The 18,254-nt window shown below is 37.3% G+C and overlaps 1 protein-coding gene across 2 annotated transcripts in view; it reads right to left on the bottom strand.

The window, feature by feature from the left end:
* Positions 1–18,254, bottom strand: part of LOC135771541 (protein NLRC3-like) — a 48,890-nt gene that overhangs the window by 3,070 nt on the left and 27,566 nt on the right. For both annotated transcript variants that reach the window (XM_065281844.2, XM_073815630.1), the window contains 3 exons: positions 13,524–13,697; positions 10,315–10,488; positions 4,946–5,119 (listed from right to left, as the gene is read on the bottom strand). In XM_065281844.2, the coding sequence (XP_065137916.1) occupies positions 4,946–5,119; positions 10,315–10,488; positions 13,524–13,697 (522 nt within the window). The remainder of the gene's footprint in view (positions 1–4,945; positions 5,120–10,314; positions 10,489–13,523; positions 13,698–18,254) is intronic.

Here is an 18,254-nt window from a genome sequence, read left to right as displayed (position 1 = left end):
AGAGACAGCCTACTTAGATTAAAATCGCTTCATTGAGACAATGGGGGAAACAGTGATTTGACCACATTAATACTCAGATAAATGATTTCAGAGAGGCTGCCAATAGAACAAAAGAGTTCAAAGGTGGTGGTCCAGGGTGGGAGGGTGGGGAAGGAGTCCTGGGAGAAGCAGATGGAGTCCGTGGAGGTCTGGGAGGCTTGGCAGAGTTCTTGGAGGGAATAACAGAGGGTGACAGTACAAAAGGTGACAGGGCAGGAATAGAGGGTTGCAGGGGAACAGGGGCTAACATAGGGGGCGCTGCGGACAGCTGGAAAGCAGAGATGGGAAAGGCTGTAGCCAGCTTTGGCTGTGTGGGCTGCGCTGGCGGCTGTGGCTGCATGGGCTGCGGTGGCGGCTGTGGCTGCGCGGGCTGCGCTTGCGGCTGTGGCTGCGCTGATGGTGTGGGCCCAGGAGAAGATGGAGAACATGAAGCTCCCTTCCTCCTCTTCTTTCTCCTGGGTCGCGGAGCAGAGAGTGCCGAAAGCGCTGTGGCGGGCAGGACAGACTCTGAGGAGGATCCCCCGGACGCCGACTCCCAGGAGATCCTCCTCTCACGCTTTCCACGAAGCGACACTGGAGGGGGGGAACTATCTGGGGTCGAAGGGGGAAGACCCTGGTCGCCAAAGGCCAAAACTCCCAAGGCTCGACCCTCCAGGATGGATGACAGCAGGGCGGGGTGAGTGACTCTGGTGGAACCCCTGGACTCCTCCCGGTTCATTGTGAACTGGAGCTGATCCACAAAGCCCAGGGGTTTAAGCAACCTCATTTCTGAGGGAGTGAGAGGTCCGTTGAGGCAGCGGTTGAAGATGGTCTTTAATTCAGCCTCATCGAACCCGGAGTCTCTAGGCGTCGGGTGAAAAACAAGGGCGAAGGATCTGTCGGAGGCTGAAAAGTTTATGAGCCTGCTGGCTCCTTTGGGCGCCTGGTGAAACAATCATCCTGGTCTGCTGGGTTCTGTGTTGACTCGTTCGTTCTGTGAGGATTTAGAAAAGGACGAACCCAGACGCAGACAGCGGATGACGTTTAACAGATAATATATTAAACTAATAACAAGAAAACAAAAACCCACGAGGGTGCAAAACATAACAATAAGAACAGGACACTAAACTGACACTAAACTTAGACAAGATAACTAACACTAAACTACACAATTAACAAGACAAGATACTCAAGGCACAAAAACACTATTCGATATAAACTCACGGGAAACAGGACTGGAACTAGAGAGAAACAAAACACACGAGTGAAGAACATCAAACACAAGGACTTTAAATAGGGACAAAATAAATTAAATACACCTGGAAATCATTACAAGTAAGGGATCAGGGAAAAAGTGATGAGACCCGGGAAATGCGTGGTCAAAATAAACCAATAATAAAACCACGCATCTCCCACATAAAACATGGTACTGCCAGGACCCCGTCACACAGATTAGATATAATTCAAGACATGATTCTGACAGGATCCTGACAGTTACAAGTTTTTGCAATAATGAGACAATACCCGTTGGGAGAGGGAGAGAGAGTTGGTTTTTATTTATTTATTTATTTTTAGATTGAGTAGCATTTTCCTGACAAGTATTCCTGATAAAGATGTTTGAGTTGTTTTTAGGACGTTATAAGAAAAGTGGCTGACTGGACAGCATTTGGGAGATCCACCAACAAGGAGAAGTGGGAAAGAATGAGCAAGAAGGTGATTTAGTGCCTTTCTGGGAATGCAAAGAGTAAGCTTTGTAAATGTGTGTAGGAAGGTGTGAAAGGATACAGAAGGCTGTCCCCATCCACCATTAAAGTACACATTGCTGCTTTATTTGCTTACCATGCCTTGATAAATGGCAGGTTGGTAGGACAACACAACCTGGCCATTAGATTTCTGAGGGGAGCACAGAGACCAAATCCCCCGCGCCCTCCCTCTATTCCTCCATGAGACATGTCCATGGTGCTGAAAGCTCTCCAGGGCGCTCCCTTTAAGCCTTTGCAGTCAGTAAGTATTAAGTTTTTTTTATGAAAACTTTCATCCTGGTTGCATTGGCCTCCATAAAAAGGATAGGGGACCTCCATGCATGTTTGGTCGACGATTCATGCTTCCAGTTTGGACCTGCTGTCTGTTACAGTGGACAGCAGAAAGGGACAGCTGTCTCCAAGCAGATGTCTCACTGGATAGTAGACACAATCACCCTTACTTATCAAATGCAGGGCACACCATGCCCGTTTAATTTGAGAGTGCAGTCCACGAGAAGTGTTGCATCATCGAGAAGTGTTGGTTCCTCGCTTACAAAGATCTTAGTGCTGGGGGTTGGGCGACACCTAACATGTTTAGTAGATTCTATAGTGTTCGTGTCGAGCCGGCTTCCTCTCTCCTCAACACGGTGAAACACTCATAAACCAACTCGTGTGTCGGCTTGCAGTGCCATTATGACGCAAATTTAGTGCCATAAATCCTTTTATAAAAAGTTTAGTACTCCTCCACCGCCCTTCACTGCAAAACCTACTTTCTTACTTAGTATTTTTGTCTCGTTTTCAGTAAAAATATCTAAAAATTCTTAAATTAAGATGTATTTTCTTGATGAGCAAAATGACCTAGGAAAAAAAGTCTAGTTTTTAGACAAAAAATTATAAAATTTAAATGAATTTATTCTTAAAACAAGCAAAAAATCTTCCAATGGAATAAGAAAAATTTGTAATTGTTTATGAAAAAAGTACAATTATTTCATGAAAATTTTTCTTATACCATTGGCAGATTTTTTTGCTTGTTTTAAGCACTAATTTACTTAATATTTTTTTTTTGTCTAAAAACTAGACTTATTTTCTAGGTCAGACTGCTTGTCATCCAGGAGTTTTTCTGAGCTAGGATCAGGGGCGGATCTACGGGGTGGCACGGGGTGGCAGTTGCCACCCTAAATAAAAGCATTGCCACCCCAGCGCTGGTATCCTAATATATATAATATATACCCGAGTAGGCTCTATTAACCAGAAAGGCAATGTAGTTTTTCTCTGCGCGTGTTTAGGGGTGTGAGACAAATATCTGAAGATGATTGGTGTGTGTGTCTTAGAGGGGGTGGGACAACCACATAGCTGATGATGATTGGCTTAATTTCCATCGTTAGCCAACCAGAGGCAGCAGAGTTCATACACAAGCACGAACATTCAGTCCGAGCAGAAAGTCTTTTACAGTGTAAAAAAGTCTGCGCAATCTTGCTAACTTGGCAAACTTTTTAGACCCCTTTAGTGACTTTATTAAAAAGCGACTAGGACAAATCTAGCTATCTTTTCTGGCGTGGTTGAAGACTTTTGGAAACTGCCGTGAAAGGATGCATCGCCCCATCCAAGGCACTCACACGCAGGCCGGTTCTTGCGCTGCAGTCCATCCCTTCCGAGTCGCAAAAACCCGCAACAACAGAGCGATGGCAAGTAGAACAATCTCAAAACAAAGGTAGCGGACGCAAGCACAAAGTATAAAAAGCACAAACGTTAATTTTCCATCGGTGAGGTTAGAGGCAAGAATGTTTATGAACGTGCAACTTATGCCCATGAAGAAAGAGTCTCTTTACATCTGTAGCAAGTAATTCTGATCTAATGAAGCACCTCACATCACATGCTGGCAAAAAATTTGTGGTTTCTCTTTAGTGTCTTTAAGTGATTAAGTTGAGCATCACTGAGCATCATTGAAAGGCATCTCTTTCTCTTTTATCAGAGAAAGAGATGCCTTTCAAATATATTTAACATTAATATAAACTAGGCAAACCTATTTTATTTATATAACAGTCTTTATACCATTATGTATGTATATTATGTTATGTATGTATTAACTTAGTATTAAGACAAAGGGTGCTACAGTAGAGATGCTAAAGGTAGCTGCTTGGGTACTAATAGGAACATTTGTTGTTGCGTTTTTTTATGTTTTAAAAAATTGAGGTCCAGTGTATACACCGAATATAGTATATACAGTATATAATTTCTTGTATCCACAACAACCATGCAAGGATGCTTACTTCATTGCCACCCCTCGTAGTTCTCATGCCACCCCCTTGCCACCCCATAAATAATTTTTTTAGATCCGCCCCTGGCTAGGATGATACATGGTTGATACAAAAAGCCCTTTTAAGTGTTTTGGCAACAAACACTTAAAAGAGGCAGAAGGTGGGTCTGTAACTATCACTGAAAGAAGAGTTCAAACTGGATTTTTTGAGCAGTGGAGTGACACAGCGGAGTGTCACGGGGGTTGTTGGATTTATTCACACATTTAAAAAATATTTATTGAAAGCTACTTTTTCACATATTATTTGCATAGTATTATCATAATAGGCTGTATATTAATATATTGGGAGAAAGCTGTTATATGTGAAATCAGATAACGTGCACCCTTATACAGCCAAAACGGAATGATCCTCTTTTGATAGAGCATCTGCAACGATTAGACTGTGAGATTGGTAGTCGAATCATTTACATTTATTTATTTAGCTGACGCTTTAATCCAAAGCGACTTACTATTGCTATATATGTCAGAGGTTGCACGCCTTTGGAGCAGCTAGGGGTTAAGTGTCTTGCTCAGGGGTGTGTCACAGTGGATTCGAACCCAGGTCTCTCACACCAAAGGCGAGTGTATTATCCATTGCGCCATCATTTCATATCTGAAATCAGGCTTCTCTTATCGAAGCATCAAATCTTCGACTTTTGTTTTACTTAGTTGTTCCTTATAATAATTTAATTGTATGTTTTTTTACTTTCAGTAACAGCTAAAATGTCTCTTAAATTTTTGTGAAGAAAATATATCAAATAAATGATATCAAATAAATTACTGAGATTAAAATAAAATTCTATAAATCCATTACAGATGTTATGATCTTTATATGGTCTGACTATTATCTATATGTTATTTCTGTTTGAGCATCAGATCACAATCTTACTTCAGTATCTTCAGTTTACATTCAGGATTCTCCAGTAAATCAGAGATCAGCTTCACTCCTGCATCGCCAAGATTATTCATCGACAAATTCAGATGTGTCAGGTGTGAAGGGTTTGATCTCAGAACTATAGTCAAAGCAACACAACCTTCAGCTGTGATATTACAACTCTGTAACCTGTAGACAACAGAGACACACACGTTTTTTATATTGTTTTGGTACTGAAATATGTAAATTTTTCTGGTATTGGTAAAGACTACATAGCTTTTACAGTATCAATATAAAGCACACCTTAATGAAAATTCAAGCATTAAAGAAAAATCAAAATCAATTTATAAACCTTCTAAAATACTCTATTACATCCCAAAAAAGCAAGACATACAAAAATTCCTGAAATTGACCAGTGAAATTGTTATGAAACGTATTGTGATTTTTTTATGTGCTAATTTTTTAACATACAGTAAGTGGTGGCATGCAATTAAATTATTTAAATTTAGATATAGGTATTACGTAGAACAATTAAAATAAGTTGATCTGGGTAAAAAATTAATTCATCAATGCTAAGGGAGAGCAGGGGCAAGTACAAATTTTCAGAAAAACGTAATTTAAAGGTGTTTTAGAGATATATTTTGCTGTGGTGAATAACTCACAAGTGTGATCTATCAATACCAGGTGAAATTTTGAACAAATGTAAAATGACACAAAGATAACACAGAGGTGGGTCAAAAGTAAAAGGTTTTACTCCGGTTTCCTCCCACAGGCCAAAAACATGCAAGTTAGGCAGATTGGAGATGCCAAATTGTCCCTCCCCCAACCTGGGTATGGATCAGCTTGTCTGAATAAAACTTGTGGATTAACTGGTTCTCACCATGAATATACCCGTAGATGCTGGAATGGCGTAAATTAATAAAGGAAGAAGACGACGACCAAGGATCACACAGAAATTGTGTGTTGCATTAATTGCACGTTAATAAAATTAGTGGCGTTAAAATAAATTTGTGTTAATGCATTATTTTTGACAGCCCTAGTTATTATAATACAGAAACAGCACACATTAGCAAGCTACTATAACCATAATTAATACTGAAACGGTAGCTGATTATGGCATAAACATTTCCAATGTAAATGTTTTTTTTTAATCAAGGCATTACAGTGTAATGCTTCTGATCAAAACAACACTACTGACACATGTCAATGGGACAAGTTTTAGAAATACTGCTGTAATAAAACACAAAATATTAATATAATCCCAAATGAAATGAGTCAAGTTCAAATAGCTTAATTCAAAACAATCGTAATCTATACAATAAGCACACTGCTGAAATAAATCTGTTTTTTTTTCAGTTCTGCCCGTCTCGTTGTTTTTAAACACAAAGCAAAAATAAAAAAAAACCTTACAGAAAACATCCTATATTGAATTAATTATCCCTATTTATACTGAAGTAATTTCTAAGTATTTAACTGTCTTTGTCAAGAAAACACTCAGTACATGGATGATGCAGGCTGTGTTATTAATGTTTAGGTGTTTTTTATCTTGGAATAACAAACCTCTGAATGTTCCTGAAAGCTGTGTAATTAATCAATATAATTAAAGCTATGTTAATCTCTGTCCACCTGTTTTCCACCATTTCCACCTCAGGATGAGCAACTAGAAAACACCAGCTCTTGTGAGACCTGAATGACTAACCCAGCCTAATTCTGCTTACCCGCTTCAGACCGATCTAATATCCTACTTTCTATATGATCTTACTTTGTTAGGTTCTCTACAATACAGTTTCTATCATATGTTCTGTAACAGCAGTATGAGGTATAGCTGCAATCAATAACACTGCATATCTATATGCATACCTTTTTTAAACATTCATCAACTGCTTATCATCTGCCACAAAACCAGACTTAACAGTTTTAATCTATTACAAAACTATACATTTGTTTCATAGTGGTAGCATTGCTTTAGCACAGTGTTTCTCAAACTTTTTCAACCCAAGGACCACTTTATCTTCCATTTTTCTTCTGAGGACCACCTAACAGAATCCCACTCTAACACGCCCCCAAAAAACAACAAAATAGGAAGGATAAGCTAAATTTAAGTTTAATATGCAACTGTTTTTATGTCAAAAACTAATTTTTTAAATACAAATGCAATGCTATTTTCAGAAATTATTATATGAATTTTATTTCATTTGAAAAAGTAAATGTGAAATGAGTTGCAACTTAATATGAACAACAAACTGCACATGTAAAAAAAAAAAAACTGCAATTAAACATAGTATAAAAGCCTAGGTCCCACTTAATGTCATTCCAAAGAGCCATTAGTTTAAAACTGAGGTGGTGGGTATATGAAGTCACAATAAAATGCTGAAAAAAAATCACTGAAATTACAGGGATTTTACACATGAAATAAAAACTAGTACATTACAAAACTAATAGATCTGTGGATTTTAGCTGTATTCAGTTGACGCTTGATCTATTCTTTTGACTCCTCTTTGGTTTAGCCACCTATCAATTTTTACGTTATTAAAACACAATGGCAAAACTGATATCACAGTTTCGCAAGTGCATTAAAAATCTACTTGAATAAGTGACTATTTTATATAAACACTTGCCTAGTTTAGGTCATCTTTTGGCGGACCACTGGGGGGGTTTGGCGGACCACTAGTGGTCCGCAGACCACACTTTGAAAATTACTGCTTTAGCAGTGCAAAAGATCATGGGGTCGAACACCAGAACAAGAAATATTGTTAAAAATGTATGTATACCTTGTAATGCACTTGTAAGTCACTTTGAATAAAACTATCATATATGTGACGGACAGGGGCGCCGTAAGAGGGAGAAAAGTTAGGACGATTCTAAGGGCCCATGAACTTTTGAGGGCCCCAGCCAAGGACTGTGCCGCACACGCAACCCCCTTATTAAGCTGAGCCCTCTTAGCTCCGCCCCGTCTTTACTCTGCGTTTTAGCACCGTCTTCAATCCACGGTCTCACAGTGCAGAGTGAACTTCACAAGAGAGCAAGGTGTGTGTAATTACTGCTATTTGTTATGATATCTGCATATGTGCACTTCCTTACTATAAATGCAGTTTACACAATGTGACGCTGGATCAATAATGTAGTTTTCTTTCCACTGTAATAAGTCTTCGCTCTGTTCACCTCAGTTTAAAAAAACACAAGGTGATTTACGTTCCCTGTTTTGTGTTATGATTCTAATGCGAAGTCAGCCCTTATAAGCTGTTTAAATACGTAGCCCGTATAAGCTAATTAACATAAACTAGAAATGCGATCAGTTACACACTAGTTTTGTAACGCAATATGCCAAGGAAGTATTTTTATGCAGTCGTGAATCGAGTTTGTTGTGATAAAACTGAAATGCAACTAAGGCTAAACTAGTCCAGTTATGTATATTAAAGCTTCTCAACTTGCAACAGGTTTAAGAAATCAATGGAAATCTATGTCGTAATCTGCTATAATTGTCATTCATTTCATTTTAGAGCCCCGTTGATTAAAAAACAGTCTGAAGAATCATTTAATAACAGTATAGCTTTTTTATTTTTTTAGTTAATGATCTGTAAGAATGGGGTTTTATTAGTGCTGTTCATTGATTTTAGTAAGTTTTTTGACATTTGGATATAAAGTGTTTCAATACTGGTGTAAAAACGTCTGAGTGCTGCCCTCTTCAGGTTTAACGGTGGCTACTGTAGTTGAATTTTTGTATTGGATGTTGGGTCCAAAAAATGCCTCGTGATGTAAGCAGGTTCAAGCTCACCACGCCCTTGTTACGATCTCACCACACACTTAGTTTGTCCCCTCTATGTCGTGTGTATAACAGCTCAAGTATACAGTATGTCACTGAGACTGCCTGTGAAAATCAGAAAAGTCTCAAATCTTATTGTGAGATAAAAAGAATCACAGTTTAATTTCAAGCATTAATTTTTACTATGATTTAAATCGCTGACATGACATTACTCAGTCAATATTAAAGGACAAGTTCGGTATTTTAGACTTAAAGGAACAGTATGTAAGAAATTTATATCAATTAATCATTAAATGGCCCTAAAATGTCACTAGACATTAAGAAATCATTTTCATTTCAAATTTTTATATCACTCACAACAGCGGTCCGGCCAGGATATTCTCATTTAAAAAGTGGAGTTGCAGCCCTCAACTGATGTTTATGTTGTCGTTTGGTATATTGGCCACCAGCTGTGTGATTGCAGTACCAGTTTTAGCCACACGTTTTGTGATTGCAATACCAGTTTTGGCCACAATCCTACATACTGTTCCTTTAAAGCCCTGTTTTCAGATTGTTTATGGTGAAATAGAATGGTTTTGACTGAAATTTCGACATTTGCGGCTTTTGTGTGAGCATACCAGTGAACACCCCTGACCACTCGGTGAGTTTCACGTCTTTGTAAACGAAAGTTTAATGCATTTTAGGAAGGATTGTTCCAGTGCACCATTAAACCCATTGTAGAGGTCTGAGCTGAAACACAAACACGCGAAAATTCTCAGGACAGCCGCAAATGTCGAAATTTCAGTCAAAACCATTCTATTTCACCATAAACAATCTGAAAACAGGGCATTAAGTCTAAAATACCGAACTTGTCCTTTAAATATATCAAGTTTATATTTTCACAAAATGTTCTTTACATTATATAGGATGATTTTATGTGGAAAACAGTAAATTACAAAGAAATACTTCAGCTGGGTTTTCACAGGCATGGTCACATTTATCTTTAATCTTTAAGAATGTTGCATTTTTTCTAAATATTTGATTGAATGTACTGTATTTTTCAATTAAATTTACATTGCACTATAAATTATCTTAGCTGCAGACATTTTAGGTATCTATAAATACTGATAACTGTGGTCAAAACAATAGCAAAATAAATAGTTCTGTATTATTAAATTACAGACAAAGATTTTGAATAGCTACAGTAGGTTGGATTGTATGTTTGGTGCGAAATGGGTATGGTGGGGGCCCGACCCCCTATTTATTCATAGGGCCCAAAATTGCTAGCGGCGCCCCTGGTGAAGGATCTTATAGTAAATGACCAAAAAACTTCAACTTCACAGCCAGTCTTTCTGTCATAGATGCAGACTTGTTGTCTTATACTATGACACACTATACCAGATAAAAAGGTTGAGTCTTCGTATATGAGTCACAATGACACTCCACAGCAAACGAATCATGCCACAATTGGGCTGAAATTGTGTAGTCTGAACCAGATATAAAAGCTCTTCCACCACCACCAACTTCTGTCACCTCTGATCAAGGTGTGAGAAGACCATATGCCCTTTTCAGTTTGCACAAAATCATGTGGAAGCATCTTAGTGGAAGCAGGATCAAAGAAAATGTATTATTCAAATCTTACTTCAGTTTTTCCAGTTTACAGTCAGGATGCTTCAGTACATCAGAGATCAGCTTCACTCCTGAATCTCCAATATTATTATAAGACAGATTCAGATGTTTCAGATGTGATGGGTTTAATCTCAGAGCTGAAGTCAGAAAAAGACAACCTTCCGCTGTGATATTACAGAATCTCAACCTGTAGAGAACAGACACACATTTTAGTCTAGAACACATACTGTAGATCAGCACAATAAAAACTAATTTAGATAACTTTTCAAAAACCACATTTACAACATTTTAATACCAAAAAAATTGGAAGAGAGCCTTTTGTGTGAACACAAACACATTTGGTAAATGTTCTGTAGAAACATTGCTGTAACATTTACGGAAAGGCAAAAAACAATGCCGTCAGGGGCCTGCCGTAGTCAGGACTCGCGTGCCATCACAAGAAGTTATGGTTCAGCTCTTTGACACAGGGATTTTAATGCAGATTAACATTTACAAAGATAGACTTCTGCAAACTGGACTGAAGCAGAGATCAGAGAGCTTGTCACTATCCATGCTGAAGCTAAAATCATTTATCATTAGCATAACAAAACAGCATGTCCCGCGCACCTTTATAATCTTGTCATAAACAAAAATGCACATGTGTGGTTTCTTAAAGGTCACGTTCTTCCTGATAACATTTTTTTAAACCCTAGTAAGTGTGTAATGTTGCTACAGTATAATAGCATAAATAATACCTGTAAAATGATAAAGCTCAAAGTTCACTGCCAGGCGATATATTTTCTTCAATAGAAATCCTCTTTAAAAGCCTACAACAAACGGCCGGTTTGGACTACAGCCCTCTATTTCCTGCTTTAATGACGTCAGTAAAACAGTTCGTTGACTAAACTCCGCCCACATGAACACGTCAGTCACCAGATTTGGCTCAAACGGCTCTGCTAAGCTAAGCTGCTATCGAATCACAGCACACTAAACAAACTACACAATCACAACTCAATACGTATTTCTGAAGGAGGGACTTCACATAACAAGGAAGACATCAGCCTGTTTTGAGGACAGTGAAAACAGCGCTATACAGATAAGTAAATTGTGTGAAAAATACGCGTTTTTTTACACGTGAAACATGAACACATGTTATATTGCCCACTATAAATACAATCAAAGCTTCAAAATCCCAGACAGAACGGGAGCTTTAAAAGAATAATCATGCATAATTAGCAAATTTCAGATGCTGTGGAAAAAAAACTACCAAGTGCAGGACTTTAAATACATGTATTTATGTTATCTTTACATGATGTGTGTCAATGCACTCACAGATCCCGGAAAATTATTGGCAGTGTGAATGAACCAAAATTAAAGGATCCCTAGACAAATCGCGGATGTATTTTCTGAAATCTCTATGTGAAAATGGCTAAACATAACTGCAATCAGCAAAAACAAGGCAAAGCAGCCAAAACTTGTAAAAAAGACAGAAGTTTGACTGAGTATAGTGACCATTTTTTCAGTGTATGGTAACCCATACTTGAAATGTGACCTCTGCATTTAACCCATACAGTAAATAGTGAACACACAAACACCCGGAGCAGTGAAGCTATCACGGCAGCATACGGGGCACTGCAAAAAAATAACTCTTACTTTATTTTTGTCTTGTTTTTAATAGAAATATTTATAAAAATTCTTACATTAAGATGCTTTTTTAAAGAGCAAAATAACCCAAGAAAATAAGTCTAGTTTTTAGAGAACAAATATACAATTTAAGTGAATTTGTGCTAAAACAAGCTAAATATCTGCCAATGGGGTGAGAAAAATCTTGAAATAAGTTTTTTTTTAATCTTAAACGCTTAAAGGTCACGTTCTTCTTGATCCCATTTTTTAGTAAGTGTGTAATGTTGCTACAGTATAATAGCATAAATAATACCTGTAAAATGATAAAGCTCAAAGTTCACTACCAGGCGATATATTTTCTTTAATAGAATTCCTCTTTCAAAAGCCTACAGTGAACAGCTGGTTTGGACTACAGCCCTCTATTTCCTCGTTTAATGACGTCAGTAAAATGTTTTTTTTGACTAAACTTCACCCACATGAATATGTCAGTCACCAGATTTGGCTCAAACGGCTCTGCTAAGCTAACCTGCTATCGAATCACAACACACTAAACAAACTACACAATCAGAACTTGATACGTATTTCTGAAGGAGGGACTTCATAGAACAAGGAAGATATCAGCCTTTTTTTAGGACAGTGAAAACAGTGCTATACAGATAAGTAAATTGTGGAAAAAATACCGCGTTTTTTTACATGTGAAACATGAACACATGTTATATTGCCCACTATAAACATAATTAAAACTTCAAAAACACAGAAAGAACAGGAGCTTTAATTCAAGCAAAAATTTCTCACCCCATTGGCAGATATTTTTGCTTGTTTTAAGCACAAATTTACTTAAAGGAGTAGTCCACTTTAAAGATGGGGTCCATTGACTTTTTATAGTAGGAAAAATAATACTATGGTAAGTCAATGGGCCCCATCAATAGAGTGGACAACTCCTTTAAATTGTATATGTTTTGTCTAAAATCTAGACTTGTTTTCTTAGGTCATCTTGCTCATCAAGAAAATACATCTTGATTTAAGAATTTTTAGACATTGGACCTGAAAACAAGACAAAAATACGAAGTAAGAAAGTAATTTTTTGCAGTGGGAGCAATGGGGGACATGTGTCTTGCTCAAAGGCACCTCAGCTGCAACCTGCCAGACCTACAATTTGAACCGGCAACTCTCGGGTTACAAGCCTGATTCTATAACCATTAGGCTACGCCTGCCCCTGAGTGAGCGGTGAGGAAACAGAGGATAAAGAAGCACCAAGAAGAACCAGATCTTCAGTCAGATCTTCTCAACAGGAACATCAGTGACCACAAGACCCCCTCAACACCCGCACCTAAACATAACCTCTATAGTCCCTGAACTTCAAGAAGACCCATAAAGACCCATCATATCCTCTTATTATTTACAAACTTTCCACTAGACTTTTCTGTTTAAGTAATTGTTTTTCTATATAAAATATCATCATGTTCTAATGACTGACACCTATAACATAATATAATTAGAAATGAGATATTAACAAGACATTTATCTGTCAATTTTATTTACTGTTTTACTGATTCATGATTCACTATTCATTGTGGGAGGATGATCAATGAGGAGTTTAAGAGATTTACACATTCTGACCTGAGTGACATCAGTTTACAGTTAGGATTCTCCAATCCATCAGAGATCAGCTTCACTCCTGAATCTCTCAGATTAATCTTAGACAGATTCAGATGTCTCAGGTGTGATGGGTTTGATCTCAAATCTGAAGACAGAGCAGCACAACCTTCATGTCTGATAGAACACTCACGCAACCTGTAGTGTGTAAACAAAAACATGGTTGCTTAACATAAAATTAAAATAAACAAATTACTTTTTTCTTTGTTTTATACTCATATAAAAATATCAGTGTAATAACTGCAATGTTGTAGTCTCTGTTGTTAAACACAGATCCTGAACCTCAGATGGAACATTACTGAAAAGTTTTAAGTTAATGTTCATGACATCACAGTGACTCTTAGAAGAACTCCACAAAGTCTTTTTAACAAAACAAAAAACCTTTTTAAACACAACACTAGATCAACACCATCAAAATGTGATCTGAAATATTTTTATATATCTGATTATATTTTAACACATCAGATACTGCTTAAAACATAACAACTCTCTCTGCTAAATAAAAAAAGCTGGGCCCGTATTTACAAAACATTTTTTTCTTACCACTAAGGCTCCTAAACAGCAGTAAAAGTTATTCCTCTGTAAACCTTTTTACAAAACTGCTGAGAGCCACTTTTTTGTTGACCTCTTTGCTATGTATGATGTTACGCACAACCGGTGCAATCTCATAGAATGTTTCTGAACAGGTTCACACCCACTTTTGTGGGAAAAAAGTAGACTTCCCATTGACTTCCATACAAAATAGCGGAACAAAGCAACGTTCGTACACAGCCGGCAGGCGTAAATAACTTAAGAAATCACTCAGATTAAACATGTCGAATATATATAATAAAACAGGCCAGCATATAATCATTAAACTAAAAAAAAATAAAAATGAACCTATTAAAGAACCTTACTGTACATATGTGCAAAGGACCCCCTGATTATAACATTTATTCTTTTTCTTCATGAAAATGTCATTAATTTCCAACAGAATTAGCACTTTTCTTTGTGGGACATGTTTTTCAAGTTTCAAGAATCAGTGAATAATCAAATAATGTCATGGTTTATTTATGCATTGTGTAGCACCTTTATTTTTAAGAACGTATTAGCAGATTTTAAATAACAAACTAGAATCATCACAGATGGTAGTAAGACATGCAACTTAAAAGAAAACCAAACTGGACACAAAAATAGCTGTTACTTCTGGCCTAACCTATACATGAAAAGAAGTCAACAGCCATTTTTGTATTGTTTGTGATTTGGTTTTAGTGATTTAATACCTGAAAGCATGTGAAATTATCGTTTGCGCCAACACAGCATTGCGTTTGAGGAGTGTTGAGACAACCCAACATTTCTGAAATCTTGTGGGATGAGCGTTTTCATAGTCCTACCCCCAAACCTATCTATAAACCCAATATCCCACGAGATTTGTCCGTGGCTGTATCCTCTTTAGCCATAACCCGAGTTGAAAAGTGTGAGGGACAGAATGTATTCTATACCCATGCTTTGTTGTCCTCTTGACTACCCCTAACTTTGCACTGGACTGATGACAAGAGTTTATATTAAAAATCAGCAAGTTAGGAGTTTTACTACTTTTAGCCTTAGGTAGCGTGAAAACCAAAGCGTTTACGCCGGCTGCCGGCATATGTTATCAATTGTTTCCAATAGAAGCGTGGTACCCAGCAGCTGCTGTTTTTTTCCCGCTGAGTGCAGAGAATTGAAAAATATTAAACTTTGGGTGAAAAGCTTAGCTTGCAATGTCAGTTCTCACTCGGCCGTCCAATCACAGGGGAAGGGCAGGATAAACATCACAACAACCAACTGACGCATCTTCAATGGCATAAACAAAGCAGAAGTATCATAGCAACCAAAGCTAGCAGTCGGCTGAAAAAGCTAGCCGCCATTGTCCGCTTGGCGTTTTCAGTCACGTTTAAAAACACCCCCTTAAAGTCTTTTTTATAAAGGTTTGTTTATATGATGTGCTGTTCAAAAATAATGCAATAATAACAGCAATAATAACAAAGTACATATTTTTGTCATTTTTATGGTTGTGACGATGCTCTGAATCTAATTTATCCAGGGTTTCATATGGGGTAACATTTCATAATTGTTCTGTTACCTTTAGAGAGAACTTCATGCTGCGTCAGAGAGCTGACGCTATGGGGACAGAAAGGAACGACCACTTTATTTTTTATATGCCTCAGCGTCTATCTGTGTGTGTGTGTGTGTGTGTGTGTGTGTGTGTGTGTGTGTGTGTGTGCGTGTGTGTGTGTTTCATGAGTAACTAGTAGGCTAACTTGCTACTTGAGTATTATTTTCATTGCATTCTTTTTTACTTTCACTCAAAGTCTAAATCTTTTACTTCTACTTGAGTATTATTTCTTTAGTAACTTGTACTTTTACTATAGTAAAGTTTTTGGCTACTCTTTCCACCTCTGTTAAAATTATCATAAATCCAGCCTGAGTTTGCCCCCACGTTTAGCCTAAATAATAAGACAGATAGCAGATGGCTATCATAGCTTGCAGACAAGCAGCCTTAGGCATCAATTTTTTGGTAGGCATTAGGCAAACATGTCTGCTGATAGTTAGTTTCTCACATTCATTTTAGCAAGAAGAATGAATGATGTAAGTAAAATCATCAAATTAATTATTTTATTCAAAATGTTTAAATATGTCCATAATTTTTCAGACTAACACATTTTCATTTATTTAATTTGGAGAAACCTATAAGTGACTTGATAGGATATTGATAGGGATATTGATATAAGGATTTTCATGACTCAAGTCATGTTTTTCTATGTTATTATAGTAGTTAAGGTGATTGAGTGTTGTATTTCATTGTTTTACTTCTTTGTGTATATACAGTATATTTTTATAAATTCCCTGTTATTCTCAGTCCTTTATTTAGCCTGTGAGGTTTTTTTTTAGGTCAGAGCGACTGCCACTCAAAATTCCTTTGCACATCCCGGCTTAGTGTATATTTTAAAGTGAAGTCGAAGTCTTGTCTAGTAAAAATCTAGTCCCTACATTATTTTACTATACATTGACTCAGTAGGTGCTCTAACCTGCAATATGCACTTTAAGATGTTTTGTGAATACAGGCCAAGATGTTGAGGACACAATGCAACATCAAAAGATAACTAGATAGAAAAGTTTGAAGACAAACTTTATGTTGGCTTGACAAAGCCTAGCCTGAACGTTTAAAACAGATTGAGAGAAATTTAAAACAAGTTTAGTTTAGTATTATAACTTTCCGTAAACATGATACCAAAAGTTACCATGTTAGCATGTTTAGCACTAAGTTAGCATGATGTTAACATGAATTAGCATGAAGCTAGCATGATGTTAACATGAATTAGCATGAAGCTAGCATGATGCTAACATAAATTAGCATGACGCTAACATGAATTAGCATGAAGCTAACATGATGCTAACATGAATTAGCATGAAGCTAGCATGATGCTAACATGAATTAGCATGAAGCTAGCATGATGCTAACATGAATTAGCATAAAGCTAACATGAATTAGCATGAAGCTAACATGATGCTAACATGAATTAGCATGAAGCTAGCATGATGCTAACATGAATTAATATGAAGCTAGCATGATGCTAACATGAATTAGCATGAAGCTAGCATGATGCTAACTTGAATTAGCATGAAGCTAACATGAATTAGCATGAAGCTAACATGATGCTAACATGAATTAGCATGAAGCTAACATGATGCTAACATGAATTAACATGAAGCTAGCATGATGCTAACATGAATTAACATGAAGCTAGCATGATGCTAACATGAATTAGCATGAAGCTAGCATGATGCTAACATGAATTAGCATGAAGCTAGCATGATGCTAACATGAATTAGCATGAAGCTAGCATGATGCTAGCATGATTAGCATGAAGCTAGCATGATGCTAGCATGATTAGCAGGAAGCTAACATGATGTTAGCATGATTAGCATGAAGCTAACATGAATTAGCATGAAGCTAGCACGATGCTAACATGAATTAGCATGAAGCTAGCACGATGCTAACATGAATTAGCATGAAGCTAGCACGATGCTAACATGAATTAGCATGAAGCTAGCACGAAGCTAACATAAATTAGCATGAAGCTAGCACAATGCTAACATGAATTAGCATGAAGCTAGCACGATGCTAACAAGAATTAGCATGAAGCTAGCACGATGCTAACATGAATTAGCATGAAGCTAGCACGATGCTAACATGAATTAGCATGAAGCTAGCACGATGCTAACATGAATTAGCATGAAGCTAGCACGATGCTAACATGAATTAGCATGAAGCTAGCACGATGCTAACATGAATTAGCATGAAGCTAGCACGATGCTAACATGAATTAGCATGAAGCTAGCACGATGCTAACATGAATTAGCATGAAGCTAGCACGATGCTAACATGAATTAGCATGAAGCTAGCACGATGCTAACATGAATTAGCATGAAGCTAGCACGATGCTAACATGAATTAGCATGAAGCTAGCACGATGCTAACATGAATTAGCATGAAGCTAGCACGAAGCTAACATGAATTAGCATGAAGCTAGCACTATGCTAACATAAATTAGCATGAAGCTAGCATGAAGCTAACATGAATTAGCATGAAGTTAGCATGATGCTAACATGAATTAGTATGAAGCTAGCATGATGCTAACATGATTAGCATGAAGTTAGCAAGATTTATTATGA

Source organism: Paramisgurnus dabryanus, chromosome 8, assembly GCF_030506205.2.
Source record: "Paramisgurnus dabryanus chromosome 8, PD_genome_1.1, whole genome shotgun sequence".
In the NCBI taxonomy this organism is placed as follows: Eukaryota; Metazoa; Chordata; class Actinopteri; order Cypriniformes; family Cobitidae; genus Paramisgurnus; species Paramisgurnus dabryanus.
The sequence above is the reverse complement of the archived record's forward strand: the minus strand, read 5'-3'. Positions and strand labels throughout refer to the sequence as shown.